The sequence below is a fragment of the Patagioenas fasciata genome, chromosome 20, assembly GCF_037038585.1.
Source record: "Patagioenas fasciata isolate bPatFas1 chromosome 20, bPatFas1.hap1, whole genome shotgun sequence".
Classification (NCBI taxonomy): Eukaryota; Metazoa; Chordata; class Aves; order Columbiformes; family Columbidae; genus Patagioenas; species Patagioenas fasciata.
In genome coordinates this window covers 1042517-1065010 of record NC_092539.1, presented here as the reverse complement: position 1 = coordinate 1065010, position 22494 = coordinate 1042517, and the positions used below count along the sequence as shown (strand labels likewise).

At 53.4% G+C, this 22494-nt stretch overlaps 2 protein-coding genes across 9 annotated transcripts in view; one reads left to right on the top strand and one right to left on the bottom strand.

Annotated features, from left to right (window-relative positions):
• The window catches only part of DPP7 (dipeptidyl peptidase 7), a 28267-nt gene extending 18028 nt beyond the window's left edge, over positions 1-10239 (bottom strand). Inside the window, exons 1-5 of the mRNA XM_065853499.2 lie at positions 10105-10239; positions 9770-9883; positions 6315-6454; positions 5436-5599; positions 3100-3235 (exon numbers count right to left, since the gene is read on the bottom strand). Coding sequence (XP_065709571.1) covers positions 3100-3235; positions 5436-5599; positions 6315-6454; positions 9770-9883; positions 10105-10168 — 618 coding nt within the window. The 5' untranslated portion in view covers positions 10169-10239. The remainder of the gene's footprint in view (positions 1-3099; positions 3236-5435; positions 5600-6314; positions 6455-9769; positions 9884-10104) is intronic.
• A 76-nt stretch (positions 10240-10315) lies between these two features.
• LOC136110288 (dual specificity testis-specific protein kinase 1-like) overlaps positions 10316-22494 on the top strand; it is a 45920-nt gene continuing 33741 nt past the window's right edge. For 5 of the 8 annotated variants that reach the window (XM_071817454.1, XM_065853503.2, XM_065853500.2 and 2 more), the window contains exon 1: positions 19927-20030. The gene's annotated coding sequence lies outside the window, so the exon portion shown is untranslated. Of the gene's footprint in view, positions 10715-11507; positions 11728-19926; positions 20031-22494 lie in introns of those variants that run through there. The other 3 variants (XM_071817453.1, XM_071817452.1, XM_071817451.1) reach the window with 2 other exon arrangements.

Below are 22494 nucleotides of genomic sequence, written 5' to 3'. Positions count from 1 at the left end.
CTACTCTTACCTGCCGAGGAACCACCACCTGTTCTACACTCACCTGCTGAGGAACCACCACCTGTTCTACTCTCACCTGCTGAGGAACCACCACCTGTTCTACTCTCACCTGCTGAGGAACCACCACCTGTTCTACACTCACCTGCCGAGGAACCACCACCTGTTCTACACTCACCTGCCGAGGAACCACCACCTGTTCTACTCTCACCTGCTGAGGAACCACCACCTGTTCTACTCTCACCTGCTGAGGAACCACCACCTGTTCTACTCTCACCTGCTGAGGAACCACCACCTGTTCTACTCTCACCTGCCGAGGAACCACCACCTGTTCTACTCTCACCTGCCGAGGAACCACCACCTGTTCTACACTCACCTGCCGAGGAACCACCACCTGTTCTACTCTCACCTGCCGAGGAACCACCACCTGTTCTACTCTCACCTGCCGAGGAACCACCACCTGTTCTACACTCACCTGCCGAGGAACCACCACCTGTTCTACTCTCACCTGCTGAGGAACCACCACCTGTTCTACTCTCACCTGCTGAGGAACCACCACCTGTTCTACACTCACCTGCTGAGGAACCACCACCTGTTCTACACTCACCTGCTGAGGAACCACCACCTGTTCTACTCTCACCTGCTGAGGAACCACCACCTGTTCTACTCTCACCTGCTGAGGAACCACCACTTGTTCCATTCTCACCTGCTGAGGAACCAGCACCCGTTCTGCTCTGTTCTCACCTGCTGAGGAACCAGCACCCACCCCAGTCTCCCCTGCAGACCCAGGACCAGTTCAGCGGAGCTATTGCAGAAGCAGAGGCAGGAGGCATTACAGCCGTTCCAAGGAAAGCTGTTCTCCCTCCAGACTGCCACCTTTACTCTTTTGAATTCCACCTCATCCAGATGTCTGATCTGAAGGTAACGGCCCGAGCAGCTCCTGCCTTATGGGAAGTACCAGCTGGATCGCTGGGCTGAGGCCAATTGTCTGAGGTTCAACAAGGCCAAGTGCCGGGTCCTGCACCTGGGTCACAACAACCCCATGAACGCTGCAGGCTGGGGAAGAGCGGTTGGAAAGTGCCCGGTGGAAAAGGACCTGGGGGTGTTGGTGACAGCGGCTGAACATGAGCCAGTGTGTGCCCAGGTGGCCAAGAGGCCACCAGCATCCTGGCTTGTATCAGGAATAGTGTGGCCAGCAGGATTAGAGAAGTGATTGTGTCACTGTGCTGGGCACTGGGGAGGCCAAACCTCGAATCCTGGGGGCAGTTCTGGGCCCCTCTCACCAAGAAAGGCCTTGAGGTGCTGGAGCGAGTTGGGAGAAGGGAACGGAGCTGGTGAGGGGCTGGAGCACAAGTGTGATGGGAGCGGCTGAGGGACCTGGGGAGTTCAGCTGGAGAACAGGAGCTGAGGGGAGACCTTCTGATCTCTGAACTGCCTGAAAGGAGCTTGGAGCCAGGGGGGTCGGGCTCTGCTCCCCAGGAACAAGCGCCAGGAGCAGAGGAAACGGCCTCAAGTTGTGCCAGGGGAGGTTGAGGTTGGATCTGGGGAACAATTTCTTCCCCAAAGGGCTGTGGGGCATTGGAACAGGCTGCCCAGGGCAGTGCTGGAGTCACCATCCCTGGAGGGGTTTAAAAGGCATTTAGACGAGGTTCTCATGGACATGGTTTAGCGCTAGAGTCAGGTTAGGTTATGGTTGGACTCAATGATCCTGAGGGTCTCTTCCAGCTGAAATGATTCTATGTTTCTATGTGTGTATTCACACAGGAGCTTTCTGCCTGCAGCAGGTAGGGCAGTGGGCATATATAACCTGATCTTACCCAAATGCCTTATGCAATATCAGGTTTCTGCCCTTTGCTCACTTGCCCTGTGACCTGGAGGCTTATGAAGTGAGCTGGAAAAGGTCAGCAGAAGTCACAGAGAAAGCTGCTTTGAGACAACGCACTGTGACTCAGAGAAGAGAGAGCTCCTGCAATGACTCATGAAGGGTTTGTGTCTTCATTCGTTTTAACAGCTCCCACGGGTTGTCTCACCAAGAGGAACAATTGAATTCAGATTTATGTGAACACACTGAATGTGGAAGGAACTACTTTGAAAACAACGCAAAGTGCTTGCTTTCTCAGCGCAGAGGTCGGCTTACCACTGCAGACAGAGCATATTTTAAAATCAACTGGAAATGTTTTTTCACATGTAAAGGTCAAAGCCCTAATTTCAGGGGTGTGTTAATGACTCACAATATATTCACATCTGAAGCAAGACAGAGCTCTCAGCTGGAAAGGGCTTCTGAGAAGGAATCTGCTTCAACCAGGGAAGCATTCCCACTGCAGGACCCGTTAGATGATTAAGTACTATCACATTTTTTGTTTTAAAACATGTAATTTTAAGATAAGATGTCTTTATTCTCTTATACAGTTAGAGTTTCTAATGCTATTGTGTTTGTTTTCATACAATAGTATCTTCTTTACACTTACCGGTAATGCTATCTGTCTTGTAACTCTCTGCATTGAAATAAGGTTTTCATATATGTAAATAAGAGCAAAAAGACCACAAGTTTCATACACAGGTAGTTCATGCAGAGCCACCTGTGTCAGCCCAGTCTAGAAACTCATGTTGAAAAAGAGGCAAAACAGACACTATCACAAGATTTCAGTACTACCAGGCAGTACATTTCCTTACAAACTAAGTCAGTTCTAAGCAATACCACCTTCCTCTGGGTATTGACATCAGTGCAAAATACAGCATTTTGGGAGAGAACCTGAAGAATAAATTACCCAAAGGGGGTTCAGCCAGGCACAAAGGAAAACTTTCAGGGTGTAATACAATTAAGTCACTAGAAATGGGGAAGTGAATCCCTAGTGGTACTGGAAGTGCTGGAACTGAGTTGTGCTGCTCAACAGACCAGCACCTTTGGGCCCAGTGCCACAGCTATGGTAGAGCTCAGCATCACATCTGCAGCTGCTGCTGCTCCTTCCAGCTTCCCATTCAACTGCATTCTCTGCCCAGCACTGACGCTGCGAAGAAATATGTTTAAACACATGGAAGAGGAAAAACATCCAGCCTCCTTAAAGGAGAAAAACAATGCTCCTCAAAAGAGATGCTACTTACTGCTGTTACATCTCTGAAGAACTGCGTGGGGTCTCCAAGCCCAGCCACAGACAGCAGAGGAGCACTGGCAGCTAATGCTCCCGACACGATGTTTGGGTACTTCATCCTCATGTAAGCACTCAGCATTCCTCCGTAGCTGCCACAGGACAAACAAGAGACTTCTTAATATTTCCTCTAACAGACAGCTTATAACAGAGTAACTCAAAAGTTAAGGCCAGCATTCACAGGCTCACCTAACCCAAGGCAACAAGTCTATGCATAGCTAGTCGATGCCATCCTTACGTGAAAAGGTCCAGTTCTGGGCAGTGGGCAGCACACAGTGTGTTCTCACTGGCCTTCGCTCGAGCCAGCGCCGGTGGGAACACAGCAGCTCAGCTTTCTTCTGCAGCCAAACACAAATCCTGCCCGAGGATTGAACTCTGCCCCATCCTGAGTGTGCCCTGAGAGCTCCAGCGCAGAACCCAGAGGGGCTCAAGTGAAGCTCTTCAATGGGGGAAGGAGACACGTTTTGCAGACAGGATTATAAAGACCAGCCAGGCTTTTAGCATAGGGTGCCCCGAACACTACAGAACACGCAGCCCTCCCTAGTGCTGCGAAGTGAAGAGTATCCCCAAATAACAGCTGCATAGGTGATCAGCACTGGTGGAGGGAAGGGAAGACATTAACAAATACCACAAAAAACCTCAAAGACACCTTGGTGTCAGGGCCTGCAGCAGGTAGGGCAGTTGGCATATATAACCTAGTCTTACAGGTATATATGTACAGGTATATCAAGGGTTACTAGAAAAACTCAAGGGGACAACATTCATTCATATGAACACCTCATTAATGTTTATAAATATATAAATGGTGAGTGTCAGGAGGATGGAGCCGGGCTCTTCTCGGTGACAACCAGTGACAGGACAAGGGGCAATGGGTGCAAACTGGAACACAGGAGGTTCCACTGAAATATGAGAAGAAACTTCTTCCTGGTGAGGGTGGCAGAGCCTGGCCCAGGCTGCCCAGGGAGGCTGTGGAGTCTCCTTCTCTGCAGACATTCAAACCCGCCTGGACCCCTTCCTGTGGAACCTCAGCTGGGTGTTCCTGCTCCATGGGGGATTGCACTGGATGAGCTTTCCAGGTCCCTTCCAACCCCTGACACTCTGGGATTCTGTGATATGCTGATGTTTGTGGAGTTACTCTGTGGTCACTCCTGGGGGTGGCAAATGAAATCCCCAAAATGCAGGTAACACCCAGTCTGACTTCAAGCTTCCAGGTATTCAAGTCTCCCTCCCCACCACCTCAAGTGGTTGCAGTAAATATCATTTCCATATCACCCACATGTAAAGAAATATGCATTTCTCTAACCCTGGTCTTGGAAACAGGCATTAGTAGAAGCCTATTACAAGTAATTTCAGGTTAAAGTTTGGCCAAGTTATAAGCAACAGAAGAGGGCTCTTTTTCCAGCCATGGGGAATGCTGTGCTGCTCTGGCACGGCTGTATGGCCGTGTTCTTCACGTGGGGTTAGTGCTGTTCGGGGCTGCTGCGGACTGATTTAGACGCCGCCAGCTGTCTGAGCCCCCACCCCAGGACAGCTCCGGCCCTGCTGACAGCGCTGCTGGCCCGGCAGCCACGGCACAGACACCCCGAGATCAACAGGCCCAGCACCACCTCTGTGAGCTGGAAGCTCAGTGACAAGTGTCAGCTCCAGTGCTTGTTCGCTCATTGCAGCTCAGTTAGACGCCCTGCACTCAGTGGAAGCTTTTTAAAGGGAAACGTTGCTCTGCTGTAAGTGTGGGGAGCCACCCAAGGGACGAGGACATCACACCAACGCAGCTTAGAGCTGGAGCACAGCAAGCGCTTTAGGGAAGGATTTCTGCTGGGAAGCCAGGAGCAACCAAGCAGCAGGCTGGAGAGCAGAATTATAAAGAAGCCTGCAAGGAAAATGGGTGGATGTTGCTAAAGAAGCTGTGTTTAGTAAAAAGCTTGGTAGCCCCTGGAAAGAATATTCCACCAACTTTTAGTCTCCTGTATTTCCACTGTAAAATGTTCTTATTGTGCAGGAAGAATTTCTCATTTTCTGAAGACCTGGCTGACATACATTGAAGATGCCCAGAAACATCCAGTCAGCGGTGCTTCCCCAAAGGAATCATGACCAACACTAATTCTTCACGGGAGAGCTGGCTGGGACCTGGTGATGAGCTCTGAGGAGCTCAGGCACAGGTGGATCTGCTCTCTATCCCACAGAGTAAAGCTCAGCCTTTACAACTTGCTTGAGAGCCAAACAGATCTATGAGAAGAGCACGACTGTGGCTGGGAAAGGAGGTGGAGATGGGAAGGAGCGCGCAACCCTTACCTGCCTCCAAAAGCAATGACAGGACAGTCCGCAGCACCGTACTGCTGCTGAAGCTCAGTAATTAGCACTGCATAGTCAGCGAGGGCTTGTTCCACGGTGAGCAGACCGGTGTTCTTCGGCTGCATTGACTCAAGTCCAAATGGAAGAGACTTCCCATAGTACCTCTGAAAGGAAAGAGATGCTGTGGAAACGCTGCTGTCCAGGTCTGGGTCTCTCTGTTCGCACTATAGAACTGGGATAAGTGTGTGCAAACAGGAACGATAACAGAACACACGGTGTCCTCCAGTTTGTAACTGAGGAACTGCCTTGTCTCCTGCGTCTGATAAACAGAGACTTGCAGGTCATACCCTGGAGAGGATGGACACTCCATGACAAGTTCAGTGGGTGCCAAGTGGGCCCTTGGTGTGTGCCTCTCTCATGTGTCTCTCTCCTGAAACCCCCAGCTAGAAAAGGGAACAGAGTAATCTCTTCATGCATAAGTTATGGAATAGCAAATTTAATAGAGTGGTGTGGGAAAGGTTGCCTTGGGACTTCGCAGGCTACAGAGATTAAATATTATCCAAACAAAATAGCTTCCTAGTCCAGTGTGGAGTTCAAGGCCTGTGGAAACTCCTACCAAAAGCACTGTTCTAAAGGAAATACACAGTGGTGTAGGTTGTACTGGAACAGCAGTCTGTGCCCTGGACTGCTGGTAGGCATAGGAAAAAAACTTCAGAGGCCACGGTTATGTACAAAGCTCCACCGTGGGGAGAAAGCTGACGGCATGTGTACTTCAGCTTCACAGCAAGAGGCGTTAGGATTTTTCAGACCTACAGAAAGCTGAATTCGGCAATACTGAACATGACAAGACTCTGTAGTATGCATGACTAAAATACTCACATGCTCGGCAAAAATCACAAGCGCTTGCTGTTCCTCTGCTAATTCAAATATGAAGTCAGAGTTCTGAGCAAAAATCCAGATGTCACCTTCATTGCCAGTATAGAAAAAGATGGGTCCAAATCCTTTCTTCCAGAACTTTGCTGAGATAATAGACAGAAGAAAGTTAAACCCAAACCCAACCAAGCAAAAAACCCACCACCAAACCAAAACCACACACCATCATGGAACGGGGCTACTTTTGGTGAGTTTGGGCAGGAGCTTAACAAGGAAGAGCACTGTGGACAGGCTCATCCCCAGGACCTGAGCCAGGGCACGAAGGTGTCGGAAAGGCCAGGCAAGAGAAATCTCTCATTTGAGTGGGGTAAATAAGAGCTTCCATGAGATCAGCACATGGCCTGGAACTTCCACTTCTGCCTTTAAATCCCTAAAATCTAAAGTTCTGCAAGGCATTTGGAAACAGTTGCCCCCCAAACCAGCAATTTCCTACTTATATACCCTTTTCAGCCCAACTCATCCCAAAACACTTTTCCCACAGAACGGATGTCAGGGAATTGCCTGCATCTTCCCGCTGCCCCTGCTCTGATGTGTAACACAGAGCCCGGCTGCAGATCACAGATGGCAGAATGGTTTGGGTTGGAAAGGGCCTTCAAAGATCATGCAGCTCAAGCCCCTTCCCACAGGGACACCTTCCCCATCCACCCTGACTTCAAACGCTTCCACGATGAGGCGTCCACTGCTTCTCTGGGCAGTGTCTCACCGTCCTCATAATAAAAAATGTCTTCCTTACGTCCAATCCAAATCCACCCTCAGTTTAAAACCATCACCCCTTGTCCTGTCACTACTGGCCTTGGTAAAACATCTCTCTCCGTCTTTCTCCTTTAAGTCTGGAAAGGCCAGACTGAACACCCCAGCTCTCTCACCTGTCCCCAGCAGAGCTGTTCCAGCCTCGGGTCATTCCTGGGGCTCCTCTGGCCCCTCTCCAGCAGCTCCATGTGTGTCCTGTGCTGAGGACCCAGAGCTGGACCAGCACTGCAGGGGGGTCTCATAGAGCAGGGCAGAGGGGCAGGATCGCCCAAACTTGCTGCTTACAGGGCTGGGGATGCAGCCCAGGATTTGCTGCTGATGATGTATGTTATATACGTAACACACATATATTTATCATATGACATAACACATATATATGATGACATATGATGTGCTTCACCCTCTGATGTGTTTATAACTGAAGGCAAACTGTGCCTGGCAGGACAAGCTGCTCTATGATACAAGCACTTGCTTATCTAACAAACAGTTGCTTTAATGCTTGCTGACTTTAACAAATGTTTGGTTTTAGCTTATCTTAAGTTGCACAGGAATTGAGTGGGATAATAAATAGCTTTGTTCAACAGCAGACCCCAGACCATCAGTTAAATGCTGATTTCAACGCATTGCCACATCATCCACTGGGACTCTCCACCAGCGGTTGCCCTATGGACATGTCACACAAGGCTACTGCTATTAACAGAGATATGTGAATTTAATTCTTGGTATTCTCAACACTGACTTGCCAAAGCAGGATCTGGCTTGGAAATGGGCTTGAAACCTTTTGTGAGCAAAACTGCTGCTCTTTGCTAAAAAAAGAGCCTGATTGTCCGTGTTGCATTTGCTCCGGGTACCAGGCAGGAAACTCAAGCGCTGTCTTTACTCTGGCTTCTCGTCTGAAATGCTTCGTGGCTCCTGCAGTAAACAACCATTCATAGGAGCCAAAACCAAACTATATGGGTTGCTTAGAAAGGTGTCTATTTTTAGACTGAAACCCCGGGGAACCGCCAGCTAACCTCCAGACAGTCAGCTGCCTGGCTGTGAAATAACAGTCTCCTTCAAGTTCCCACTGATAATGTGGAAAGTCTCATATTGCACAAGAAGCAGTGGACGGGACGGAACTTCTCACAGGATTTTTGAGTAAGAAATTATTTGCAAACCAGCAGAAATGTGATCTTAATGTTTTGTTTCTCAGAAATATCGCTCAGCTCTGCCCAGGACACACAGACAAAACAACACTTTAAAAAGAAAACAAACTTGTGAAATGCGGCACAACTAGGAGATCCTGAAGTTCTGTTCAAAAATGGCCACTTAATCAGTGACATTTCAGCCTTGAGCACGCTATCAAAAGTCACCAGTGTTCCCTGTCTCTGGGCTGAACTGATCCAGGAATTCACGCTTGGTGAAACGTCTGTGAGTGGGTGCGGGTGCTGAACAAGCTGCAGAGAACCGGGATGTGGAGGGAGAGGCCGCGGGTGCAGCCTCGGCTGGGCCGCTCCGCGCTGCTGCTCCTCACAGCTCCACCCTTGTTCTCCCCCGGGTTTCTCCAAGCAGGCAGCACTGGAAATCACGCGACAGCAGCTACTGAAAGTGCCATCTTTCAGGTCACAGGCTGCTCAGCCGAGCCTCCTCTCCCTGTCTGGTGCACAGAAGATAACTTGTTATTTGACTAGAAAGAAAGGAGGACGCTGCCGGCTCCTTGCTGGGCACCCTCATTGTTCAGCACGGCTTAAGCTATCTAAAGGTGCAGGGCTTTGAATAATGCAAAACACTGACCCAAGAGCAGTTATCTTCACTCCTAAGAATGACGGGTACACAGTGCATTGTTGAGGTCACTATTTGTTTTTCCTGCAGCACTAAGAGCACTGAGCTGCGCTTGTAAGGGATGCCGAAGAGAAGCTGCCAAATTCACGTACGGTCTGATTAAGTTACAAAAGACGTACCCATCATTAACCAATCCATATGAGATAAATGCTTTCTGACCACCTGCAAAACGAGGGGATATTTTTCAAGCTTAAATCCTTCTGCATGACAAGAGGGAGACAGAAGATTAAGTGATACATTGTTTAGAAGCAGAATGCTTAGTTTGTATTTAATTAATAATTGCTAGATGTATTGTAAGTAAGAAACTAAACAACTAGAACTAACATCATTAATTGTTTCTTAGTTTAGATGTATTGTATGTCAAAATTTTCAAAAATTGTAATGCATATGTAATAATTATGTGAATATAAGCAATGCAAGAGCATTCAGTCTTGGGGGTACTTACGGAGGATGATCCCCAGAGCTCCCCAGCACTGATAAAATTAAGAACGCAGCTTAACAGTGTAACTGACTCTGCTGTTCAGGTTATTTCTCCGTGTCAGCGCCGTGGCTCGGAGCCAGCCCTGGTGTGAGCCTCACACGGCCGCTGCTGTCAGCGTGTTCTTGCCGCAGGGGTCAGTCCCGCACCCGCGGCCAGAGCCACAGACCGGAGGGAGGACACGGGTGACACCGAGTGACCGGCGCTCAGCTCACACCGGCTCCTGGCAGCTCTGAGCACCCAACCAGGGCGTTCTCTGCCCGCTGCAGGAGCGGATGGCTCAGCAACGCAACCCGACCGGCACAGCCCTGCGGGGCCGGGAGCGGCTCGGGCAGCACAGCCCAGGACCCACCTGAGAGCAGGAACCGCTGCGGGAAGGTCTCGTTGCCGTCACGCTCGAAGCTGAAGTGATCCCGCACCTGCGGGAAGAACTGCTCCTGCAGGCCGGGCCCCGCCGGCCCGGCAGCTGGAGCGGAACAATCACCACACGGGAACCGGCAACCGGGCCCGGGGGACCCCGGGGCACCCGCCCAGCGCTCCCCGCCCGGCTGGGGGCTCCCGCCCAGGGAGGACGGTTCGAAGCCCCGTCCGGGGCCCAGGGAGGCCGGCTGGAGGGTCCCACTCCGGGCTCGGCCCCGGGCTGCCCGTGGGTCCCGTGGCAGGGCCGGGGCGGTTCGGGGCACCCACCGGGAGCGGCCGCCGGCAGCAGCAGCGGCGGGAGGAGCAGCAGCAGCGGCCACCGCGTTCCCATGGCAACCTCCAGCGCGCGGATCGTGCTCCCGCGTGGGAACCCCGGGCAGCTGGTCACATGATCGCCGGAGCAGCGGCATCACGTGGCGACCTGCCTCCCCGTCACGTGACGACGTGAGCGCCATGTCTACCGAGGCACCGCTGTGATGCCTGACGGGGCAGCGGGCGGGCGTCGCCTCCTGGGCCCTTTGCGGGGTGCAGGGGTTTGGGGCTGGGGCAGAGCGGTGTTCGCGTGTCCGCGGCTTCTCCCGCTGCCCGGCCAGCCCGGCCCGGCCCGGGCCCGCAGCGGGGCTGAGGGGGCATCCGCGGGCTCAGTGCCGCCCCTCGGTACCGTGCTGTCCGCGGCGCCGCCGGGTGTCCCGGGTTCTCATTGCGGCTCCTGCTCCTCAAACCTCTGCAGCGTTTGCCGCCCGGTGCCCAACGGTCGCAGCCCCCTGAAGAGAAGCGGCCGGGTTCGTGTGCGCTGTGGTTGAGTTACAGAAGATGTACCCGGCATGAACCAATCGACGTGAGATCCGTGCTTTCTGACCACCTGCAAAACGAAGGGGTATTTTTCAAGTTTTAGATCCTTCTGCATGACAAGAGGGAGCCAAGATGAACACATTGTTTACAAGTGGAGTGCTTAGTTTATATTTAACTAATAATTAATAGGTGTATTGTAAGAAACTAAACAATTATAACAATCATTTTATTTTATAACATTTTATTGATTAAAGCATTTTTAGTATAGATGTATGTCAAAATTTTCAAAAACTGTAATGCATATGTAATAATTATGTGAATATAAGCAATGCAAGAGCATCCGGGCGTTGGAGCACTTATGGAGGATGATCCCCAGAGCTCCCCAGTGCTGATAAAATAATGAATGCCACTTAACAGTATAACTGACTCTGCTGTTCAGTTAATTTATTTCACCTTTGCAAGGACAGATGGTGGCACCTCAGGTGTCCTCCGTGATGTTTTTGAGTGAGAAGGAGGAGCTGAGGAGGCGTGAAAGCCCAGCCAGTGCGGGGGCCACGGCCACTCGGCTCAGCACCCAGCGAGGGCAGGAGAGGGGATGTGGCACAGGAGGAAACCGGGAGGGATCCACTGGGGGGTTTGTCGACTCGTGTCCACGTCTCTGGTGAGGAGCAGTGGGTGAGGGGGCAGCTGGGGGATGCTCCTCACTCTGGGCAAAAAGTGTGTGGTGAGAGCAGAGCCCGTCCTTATGGTGGTGTTGCACTGGTGGTGTTGCACTGGTGGTGACGCACTGGTGACCCTCAGGTTGGTCAGACTGGGGAAAGAGAATCTTACGCTGCTCTGAGAGCAGCATGAAGTTATTTAATGGGTGATTTCTCTAGGTTTTTGGTTCCAGAGATGCTGCTGGTTCCTCAGCAATTACCCCAAAGAGCCCACGGCCCTGAAGGAAAAGGGGGTTGGAGAAGGTCACACTTCACACTGTGCAGAGCTGGACCTGACAGCGTGGCCGAGCTGACTCAGCAGTACCTGGGATCTGGCTTGATCTTCTGATGCCAAGTGCTGTGTAAACGTGCAAAAAAGGGCCTGGTTTTACCCCAAAGGGTCAGTACATTGTCAGCTTATTCAAAATGTTGCAATTTATAAGATGTCTGTGAATGTCGTCGAAGTTTATATTTTACAAGGAAGGGTTTTAGCTCACTGAAGGCCAAAGGAGCTGTTACGGAGGATTTAAAGGATCTGGTAATGGGTGGGACGCTGCAGGAGCATTTTCACATCTGCTGTTACCATCTGCAGCCACACAGAGGCAACGGCAGCGTGAGAGGTCGGCCTGGGCCAGGCGGGCACAGGATTGAAATATCAGCAGAAGTCAGATCTGGCCTGTCTGACATGATGTAGGGACAGCACCAGGCTCCCAGGACACACGAGTGTCTGGCCAGGGCTTCTCGAGGGCTGATTTGTGTACTTGGGTTCCCACCTGAGGAGATACACAGATCCTGCCTATTTCTTGTCTGAAACTTGTCTAAGATTTATGCTTTATGAATTTAATAGAATTAAAATATTATACTCAGAGGAGTTCTGAGCAGTATTTCAATTATGTTATTTTTAAAAAAATCAATTTCTTGCACTCCCAGGTTTGTGCTTTCAGTAGAGTAGCTTTATAATTAAGACTTTGAAGTCCCAGATTTTTTAAGAACTGTTGTTTTAAAAGCAGTTTCAGCTCGATGCTCCTGAACAGGTTTATTTCTGCAAAGGATGAGGCTCAAGCAACTTTCTTCCCATCTCCCGAGAGAGAAGGCGGCTGTGACACAGGAGCCTCTTCACTTTATAAACCACTGGAGAGTTGGCAGACTTGTGTTAGTTTAAAATGTGACCTGATACAAAGAAAACTAAACATACTAACAGGAAATCATTTGATTTTGCAGTGGAGAGGAAAGGCTGCAACTGGTCCTTGGAGCGGGTCCTGTGTGGACTCAGGGTTGTGCTGCATGGACCAGGATTAAGATCTTATTTTCAGACTACTGATTATCTAAATTTGGTCCCAAGGAGCTTTGCAGATTTAGGCTCCTAGAAATGGCTGTGAGGTGTGTAATCCAGGGCTTAGGGGAAGAAGAGCAGATTTGTACTCATTGCCAAGCTGTATGAAGAGGTTAGGGAAATCCGTGAGGTGATACGGGCAAAGACATTTGTCCTGGGCTGAGGAAAAGGTTTCTTCACCAAAGCCTTTTGTGTTAACAGATCCTAATAAAATAATGCCTTTTAGAGGGCTGTTAGTATCTTCAGAAATGAAAATACTTGCTGGTGGATAGGACAAAGAGCCGAAGCCTTGCCAAGATCTGAAGAAAAAGAAATAGTCTGGTTTTGTCCCTCTTCTGTCAATAATATTAAACTCATCCAAAGATACTAAACTGAGAAGGCGAGTCCTTCCCTGGTGGCTCTTGCTGACTGTCGGCTCTGGGCAGCTCCAGCTGGACACGCGCCTTCCAACCCTGCTTGATCGAATCCTTGGCCTCGGTGGGATGAGAGAGCAGGGGGTGTTTGGAGTGACCTCTGGACCCAGACAGCACCGTCCTGTATCTCTAGACTGCCTTTGTATTTTGTCTGTTCATGTAAAATAATGTAAATCCTTGCTCCATCTGTCCCGGTTCACTGCTCCTACGTTCCTGTTCTGTGAAAGCAGAGACATCGGGCACCTGTCCTGTCTGAACTGAGCAGCATGTCTTGTTCTGATAACCCGTGGCACTGCGCTGCCATGGGCTGGTTCCCATTGTCTGTGTCAGCTGGAGAACGGCCAGTCTAAGGGTCCTGTGGTCCTAATGGGCAGGATGGAAACACACTGATAGTAGGAAGAGGGGTTGAGCCTATAGTGGGTTATAAACAGCCATGCACGTAGTAACTGTGTGACTTCAGTTCCCCCCTTCGGAGGAAGCGGGATCTATGTATCTTTGCTTACAAAAATTCCCAGAGCTCCTTTGGATCAAGCAATGCCCAGGACAGGCTGGACAGTGCTGCGGGGCTGGGGGCTCTGGGCAGCACTGGAGCCACGGCTGAGACCGAGCGCTGTCAGCGCCCACCCCGTGACACCGGAGCGGTGCCCAGATGAGAGTCCTGGCTCCTCTGCCCCACTCTGCTCCCTCTGCTCCCCAGGGTGCTTCTCTTACAGCGTGGAGCAGCACCGAGACTTGGAGCGGTCTCACTGAGTGTACAGATCTTGTGTATTTGGACACTGTGTCCTCTCCCTTGCTCACAGCTGACAGTCTTGAACATCCCCTGGGACAAAAAAAAAAAATGCAGCTTCATTTTGGAAGAGATCCCTACACTTGAGTGTGTGGAGCAGTGGAGAAAAACACAGGAGGCGGTGGTCAAGGATTGAGAAAGAGGAGCATTGGACATTGGTCTGTGTACTTCTGAGGCCAAAGAGGCAGCGGGGGTGGGAAGCTGGCCCTGTAATGGCAGAAAGGCCGAGCTTACCTGACCACTTGGTCAGAGCTCGGAGAAGGGGGCACCCCTTCCCCGACCAGGTGTGGGTTTGTGGTGTTGGGTGAAGAGCAGGAGCCAGGAGCTGAGACAGCTGAAAAACAGTTTCCCTTTCCTTCTGTTGAGTTAATTTTCTGAGGGATTGGTGTTCAGGCCTGGCTCACGAGGTGGTGCAGAGCCTGGTGCCAGCGCTGGGGAGGATGCGGCCATGCCTGTCGGTGGCAGCTGGATTTCTTCTGGGTTGCAGAACCGGCACAGCCGTTGCTGTGTGTGCTGGTGAGGGGCGCTTGGGGGCAGTGATGGGGTAGCCGTGATGCAGAGAGCTGCAGTGTCTGCCTGGGGTGCCTCCTTGCAGAGGTTGTGCTTCCCCTCATCTTCTTTTGGACCTGTTGGTGGTCAGAGGAAAGGTTTGGCCTTGTCTTTTGCTGTAAAGCACTGGGTGGATGTTCCTGAGGCCATGCTAGCAGCTACTTGAGCCACAGCTCAGCGTGGCGGCCCTGGAGGTACAAAGGATCCATGTCTTGGGGAGTGCAGCGAGCTGGGAGCTGCAGCGCTGAGCGGTGGATCCAGGAGGCGCCGTGTGGTTTGTGACAGCTGGGTGACCAAGTGCTAACATCAATCTTGCCAGAGCAGGATGTGCATGTGCTGTGCGAAATGGTGCTACACCACCAGCCTTCTGACAAGGCTTTCAGGAGGTCAGGTTTAGTGGCACCGAGACCTCCCTGAGGTGGTCGGTGAGGTGCACCGGCCGGGCCAGGGCAGCTCTGCTGTGCAGAGCAGCACCGTGCAGGGCGTCAGATCCTTGGCGCTGGGCACCACGGCCTCAGGACATGCCATGATTGGTGTTCTGGGTGCACCACATCTGCTAATGGCACTGGGGGACAGGCTGCCATGGGGCCCGCAGCTCCACACTGCAGGGAAGAGGGGGCACAAACTAGAAGGGCCCCGCAGCTGCTGTGTAGCCTGGGGAAGGTGTCAGTGAATGCTGGTGAGGGGCTCTGCCACCAGAAATTGCACTTTCACCATTGTCTTTTCTTACCTTGAGCAGTCTGTGCACTGCTGGCAGGTGTTCATTGCTCTGAATTTGTTCTGCAAGCAATGCCTCCCAATCCAGTTGGGTGTGGGGCATGGTTGGGCTGTGTGTGACATCCGGTGGCACTTGGCTGTTGTGTTTTGCAGGAGGACACGGTCCATCCTTGAGTAAGGTTCAGGGATGCCAAAAGCTAAGAGTGATTTTCACAAGCCAGAAAACGGGAACTTGCCCATGGGCAGAGTGGCTGGGCTGGCAGTGACAGAAGGGCCGTCCCAGCCGTGAGCGGCTCCTCACACGGAGCAGCTGGTGAGAGTCACGTTCTGCAGGCGGGAGAGCTGAGGCCAGGGTCTCCCTGCACTCGCTGCTCCTCCTGGAGTCCCGGCCTCTCCCATTTCCGCACAGGGTGCAGCAGGTCCCGTGGCTGGGAACGCACCAGGACACACGTCTGCCTGTGTTGGGGCTGGCAGGCAGGGACCTTATCAGTCCTCAAGGGTGCTCAAGGACAAGGTCTTGGGGCGGCTGCTGAGGGGTGTGCGAGGCTGGGACAGCTGTGCAGCAAACCGGGAGGTGCTGGTGTGGGACGGGACTCAGTGGCAACCCCAGGCTTGTTCAGAGGACCAAAGTGAGCCACGGTGCCTGTGGGTGACACATCAACCAGACTTTTCCTTCTCTGGGGTATGAGAAGGGTTCATACACACAATTTCTCAAGCTATAAAGTTCCCCCTTCTGGCAGGACCCAATTCTGTGGTGCTCTATTCAGTGTCAACAATCCCCTGGTCATTCCAGGCTGGCAAGAGGAGCTGCTGCAGATATTTTGGCAGACCTGGGCAGTCTCTGTGCTGACTAGGGGCGCTCTTCAAGGGTTTCTCTCAGTTGGGAAAGCTGCTATGCTATTCTTAGTGTCTAAGAAGGTACAAGCTCCCACCAGAGCCTCTCCCACTGCTGGGCCTTCGGGCAGTTGTGGATTCTCAGCTGTCTGCTAAAGGCTGCAGCCCCTCCTGCACTGAGAGCACAAACAGGGTCTCCCTTCCCTATGTGCTGTTTTCACAAAACCAAGCGCCTCTGAGGCCTTAACTCTTCTGTCAAATGTGGCTGAAATGACAAGTGAGCCCCAAAATTGTCCAAGGCAGGACAAACAGGTGGAGGAAGTGTGATTGCACAAGTCTTTTCTAGAGCAATGAGCACAAAGGGAAGAAATATCTTGCACTGCACTGAATGACCCACAGAGTGAGATCAGGCTGGGCTTTGGAGGACACGGCCTTCCTGTGAGTTTGGGTCTGAAAAAGGAGATGCTTAGACCCATCTCCAGTGTCTTTCTGCTCCTGTATTTGCCCTTGTCTGCAGGCCCGGCTGGGTGTCCCAGAGGTCCCTTACCCAGGGGTTCTCCCAAGATCAGGGCATTCACTGAAACGCACCTGGGGTCCCATCCATCCTCAGCAGAGGGATTTTCATATGCTGGACCCTCTCTGCTGTGCTCTTTTGCACGTGACAGAGATTCCTCTTCAGGCTGATGCTTTGGGACCAAATCCTGGCTCTGGCTGTCATGCCTATGGATCTGTCAATGATCTTTCAACGTCCACCTGCAGAGACCTCCAGCGTTTGGGACAGGCAGCTGTCACCCACCAGTTCCCGATGGGGCAGTCTGGCTGCTGGGTGACTTGGAAATGCCCAGAACCACCTGGTGTCGTGGGCTGGGCTTCAGATGGAAGGCTTAGTACACCCTTTGACCTGTGTTTAATTTCTGCGGGCGCACAGGAAAGAACATCCTCGACAACCTCCCAGGGCCCCTGATAATCCTGAAGTGATTCAAAGCGGAGCTGGAGGAGGGTGTTCGAGCCTCTGTCAGAGCAGAGCTGCTGCCTGGGGGTGCTGCTGGAGCCCCTGCTGTGCCTGGGGCCATGGGCCGGCTCGGCTGGGGGAGCTGCGAGGGATGGGACAGTTTAGGTCTTGCCAGAGGAGAAAAGCACCTGGACAAGAGAAGGAAATTCTTACAAGAGGCAATGTAAGTGGTACTTACACCTGGGTGGTCTTGTGGTTTTCTGCAGAGTAATGCAGGTGCTTCTCAGCCATCAAGTCTGCCAGGTCGTTACTGGCACTGTGTCTGCCTGAAAGCCATGTTACTGGTTGGTTGTCTGTCTGGAGTCCGTTCACCTTGATGACGTGGACACTGGGGCCACTGAGCCATCCAGCTGGTGTTGATGGGGCTGCTTGTGTGTTGTGCAGCTGGACTGCGGCTGAGCATGGGCACAGCACCTCTCTGCTGGGACACCCGTTGGTGTTTGCTGCCCTGCCAGCTGTACGGGCAGGCAGGGCTGCTCTGGGGCTGCTTGTTGCAGGGAGAATGACCCATGCTCACAGGTGAGGCAGGACAGCGCAGCAGGGCGCTCTGTGGTGACCACGGCTGGGTGCATCACACAGGTACCCGGCCTGCGAAGGGACGTCTGTGCTTAGAAAAGTGAAAGGTGAGAAGGGAGCTGGGGTCCTCACCTTAGCACTGAGGATGTTGCTTGTGATGGACGTTGGAGAAGGATGGGGCAGGAGTGAGGACAGGGACAGCAGGAGAGCTGCCGGGGGAGCAGGCCATGCCAGCCACAGCTGCACTGCAGTGAGATGTGCCTGGAACTGGCCACAAAAGTAACTGGAGATGCGTCCGTGTCCAAATGTGTGCTTTGGGTCATGGAAGTTTCACCCTGCAAATCGACTTGCCTGGCTGACCTGTTGGGTTTGCTGAGATTGCTGACACATCTGCCCCATGAATGGAATTGGTTTTACTCCCTGTTAATCCCTTTCCCGGTTTCCCCTAAAGAAAACGGAGCCACAGAGCTATAGGTACCCAGAGCACAGCCCTGGCTGACGAGCTCCTAATGCCACACGTTCAAATCTGGTTGCTCCCACTGCGTTTGTGGCATTGTTCGTAAGGAAAATGTGCCTGACATGGTCACCGCTTTGAGGAGGAGTTTGTAGCCTGACCTGTGAGCACCCCGTGCTGCGCAGCCCCGGGGCCGTCACTGCCCCCCAGCTGCTCCCAGACCCTGCGCTGCAGTGCAAGGACACTGCTGAACGTGGTTTCTCATTGTACAGCTGCATCTTAGCAACCATGTTTACGAGACAGCAGTAAATATTCTTAAAGTTGGGTATCGACAAGCCATTAAGTGCTTTAACAGCTAGTTCTGTCTAAGTGCTGTCTTTCTGTACTAGAAAGTGGCTCTGAAAATGCATCCTGTGTTGTGAGCTGCAAAATCTACCTTTCACGTGACCCCTGGATATCTCAGAGAGAAGGCATTTTTGTTGCTTCTCTTGGTGGTTGTTGTCATGTAGAAGTACAAAGGGCCTCAAGACATGGTGTCTGAGGCTTTGGGGAGATGTGGGCAGAACTTGCCTGTGGTCTGTACAGCTGATGTTGCTCTCCACACACCAGCTCTGGGGGAGGGATCCACAGTGCTTCTGGGCAAGAGGGTCTGTGACACCCCTAAAATTAAATTTCCTGCCATATCCAACCAGCCATCTTTGCTCTGCCTGATTTTGTTCTTATTGAGGGAAACTCCCCTGGCGGGTTAATCCCTCTGCAGAGGGGATTTGAAGACCCTCACCCAGGAGAGCCTGTGTGGCAGCTCCAGCCTGTGTCACTGCCCGGGACAAACGCTGCCCCGGCTCCGTGTGCCTCCCCAGTGGCAGCGTGGGCTGTCCCCAGCGAGAGGGGCTGAGTGCCCCTTCTTGCCTGCGCCGCTCCCCGACCCTGCTGCTCAGTGGGGACAGGAGTGCTGGGGGACAGAGGGCTGAGCTCATTCCTTGTCCCACGCTGCAGTCCTGGGAGCCCCACCGTGCCTGGGAGCACCCCGGTCACTGCCGCGGCACAGCTGTACCTGCTGTGGCTGCCCAGCCTTGCTTGTCACCAGCTGCATTCCTCGAGTCCCAGCTGCCTCCTGCATGACCCACATTTTTGTTTGTCTTGTCCTAATCAAATAACCTGAAGGAGTCCTGGGTGCCTTCGTAGTGGGGTTGCTGTGACCTTCACCTTGTGTTGCAGCACCATTTGTATTGATGGAGAAATGTGACAGTGCCTGTTACACATGAGAGGGGGCTCATCCTGCTCCTGCCCTGGGGGTCCTGGAGAGCTGGAGTGGTGGTGGGTGCTGTGTCTACGTGTACGAGCACCCTTATCCTGGGGGTGAAGGGATGGGAGAGCAGCTGTGAGAGGAGGCAGAGATGGAGAAGTGAGGAGACTTGGCCCGCTGTCTGAGATGGGAATAGGAAATACTTTTTTTTCCTCAGGCTGGGGTCCTACAAGCTCTTCTGGCTTCATGCACGTACTGGGAAGTGCCGGTGCCAGGATCTGTCACCGTTTAGCAGCCCGGGGTCTAACGATGGTGCCCTTGCGAGACCGGCATGTGCAGCGTGTCTGGAATTTGAACGGACTTTGCCCTGAGCAGCCCTCAGCCATCGTCCAGGGGCCAGCGTGCAGGGCAAGGGCTCTGCCCGGCCAGCCACGGGGACATTCCTGACCTGGAGGGGGGCACGGGGGGGCACAGCTGTGGGTCGCCTTTGGTTGCTCCACGGAGGAGCTTGGGCGTGGGGAACCCCCCGGGGCAGCGGGAGCGGAGCCGGTGCCGTGTGCTGGGCGGGGGCAGCGGCACCGGGAGAGCCCTGGGGGGGTGGGAGGGCGTGTTTCTGAGGGGATGATGTGGAGGGGGCAGGTGCACGGCACGGGGGGTGGCGCATCGCCGGGGGGCGGGCGGGGCCGAGCCGAGCCGTGCCGAGCCGAGCCGTGCCGAGCCGAGCCGCGCCGTGTCCGCGCCGTGCCGAGCCGAGCCGAGCCGAGCCGAGCCGAGCCGAGCCGCTGTGGGGCCGGGGCAGCGCGCCCCGCAGGAGCTGGGCCCAGCAGGGCCGAGCGGAGCCGGTGAGTCGGTGCTCGGGCAGGGCGGGAGCGCTGAGCCAGGGCCCGGGCTGCCTCGCGCCGTGTCCCGCCGTGTCCCGCCGTGTCCCGCCGTGTCCCGCCGTGTCCCGCCGCCGGGAAGCTCCGGAGCTGGCGGGTCTGACCCCGCGGGACACGGGCCTCCCCGCCCCGCTCCCCGAGCGCCCTCGGACTCTTTCCGTTCTCCAGGAGCGGAGCCGCGGGCGGGGGAACCAGCCCGGGCAGAGGCGCCACCCGCAGCTGCGGTCCCGCTGTCCAGGGCGGGCAGCCCCGGTCCCTCCGGCACTGGGGCCCTGCCGGGAGCGAGCTGCGAGCGGACAGTGTTCTGTTCATGGAGCCCTGCTCGCTGCCCAGCTCCCTCCTTCAGTGGATGGAGACCGAGCTGATTCTGGTCCCGAGAGCCGGCTCTGCGCTTTGCCGTGGCGGCAGCGGCTCGGGGGTGGGGACCTGCTGCTCCTGGGGTGATGGCGAAGACGAGCGGCTCCGGGTCAGCGCGGTTCCCCTGGCCTGGGCTGGTTCTGAGCAGAGCCAGGCGTGGTTTCCTAGCTGCTGCTCCTGGGACCTGCTCGGTGGTCCATGGAGCCCAGTGTCTCTGGCAGTGTCCCTTGGCTTAGTTCAGAGAAGGGCTCTGGGTTTTTTGGAAGACTGCGAGGAAAAAGCAGGTTCCATGGGTGGGAGTGTGTGTGGAGTAGAATTTGTGTTTGGTGTGGGGTTTCTAGACAGTTGCTTTGTGTCATCCTTCCCTATGTCCAAGCAAATTATGTCTGAGCTGTTTAGCCTGGAGAACAGGGAGCTGAGGGGAGACCTTATCACTCTTGCAACTGCCTGACATGGGATTGTAGCATGGAGGGTGTTGGTCTCCAGGTAGCAAGTGATAGGACAAGAGGGAATGGCCTCAGGTTGTACCAGGGGAGGTTTAGATTGGATATAAGGAACAATTTTTTCACAGAAAAGGCTGTTGGGCATTGGAACAGGCTGCCCAGGGCAGTGCTGGAGTCACCATTCCTGGAGGGTTGGACAGACGGACATGAGGTTCTCAGGACATGGGGCAGTGTCAGGGCTGGGTTATGGTTGGACTCAATGATCTTGAGGGTCTCTGCCAACCAGGATGACTCTCTGATTCTATGGAACAGTTTGCCATCAATGCTGCTCCGATACCGCTTGCACAGATGGTACCCACGCTGACTTAGGTTGGTTTGCTGAAGGAAAGATATGTTTTTCAGCCCAGTTTCTGCTTTGCAGAGAAGGTCCCTCTTTCCCCACCCTTTCTTGGTGCACCTGGCTTGGCGATATGGATCTGCCAAGAGCAGCCCGAGGAGCTGGTGCTGCCGCAGGAACGGCTCAGATCGGCTCGGGCAGGATTCTCCCACCTCTGTGGCCCAGCACCTCCAGGCTCTCCTGGTTCCATTTCCAAGCCAAATTCAGCAATTCCAGTGCAGAAACCGTCCCCAGGAGAGAGCATGCTTGAGCTGCAGGATCCTGCCCTCAGCTTCAGTCCCAAATGCATATTGTTCCTCTTTAAAGAAAAAAACCAGCAAACAAACACAAACAGAAAGCAGGTAAAACTGAGTTGGAGGCTATGTAAAAACTGTGTGCAAAGTGTAGGTAAATCTGTGGGGTAAACAAATGGTAAAAAGCCACCACTGAGTCGTGAAAAAAATTGCTCATATCCTGCAAGGTCAGTCACAGCCTGGCATGAACCTGCAAGAGGCCAAAGAGGCACCAGCTGGAGCTGAAGTGTTCAAAATGGAGCCACCTGCGTGTGGATGGTTATAAATCATAAGGCAAGAGTTAAAGTGCTCCTGTCCCTGAACAGAAAAAGAACATAAACTGAAGCTGGGCCTGGGCAGTAAGGATGAGGGTGCACCAGGATGGGACATCAGCTCACCCAGGCGTGCACCCAGAGCCCCGCAGGGACCTCGCTGGAGGGTTCACCTGGTCCATGGTCCTTCCGCGGGCAAGAGTCAGGGCTGAGGCGCTCGGGGTACCCGGCACGTCTTTGCTCGTCTTTGTCCCACTGAATCTTGCTCACCGGGAATGGGCACTTTACCAGGAGTGTCACTGCTTGCACTTGGTGAGGAGGATGTGTGGGGTGAGGTGCAGCTCTGTGTCCAGCATCTCTCTTGTGCTGGTCCTCAAGGCACGGTCCAGTAAATCCCTCAGCAGTCCGCACTGCTGATGCTTGCTGTTGATACGCTGTTGTTATTTTCTCTTTAAATAATTAGCCCTGTGATCATCAGGCTTGGTGCTTTCTAGTGATTTTTCAGAGGATCCCAAAGCAATGTGTGAGCTGGAGGTCGCCTTGTAACCAAAGCACCTTTCTGCACCAGCTGGCAAAGCTTTTGGGAGTATGTTTTGTATCTTCAAACTGCACCCAAATGTACCTGCAGAGCAGCATGGGAGTTATCTGGAGAGCAGGGGGCGTAAGTGGGAAAGCCCACTTATGGCA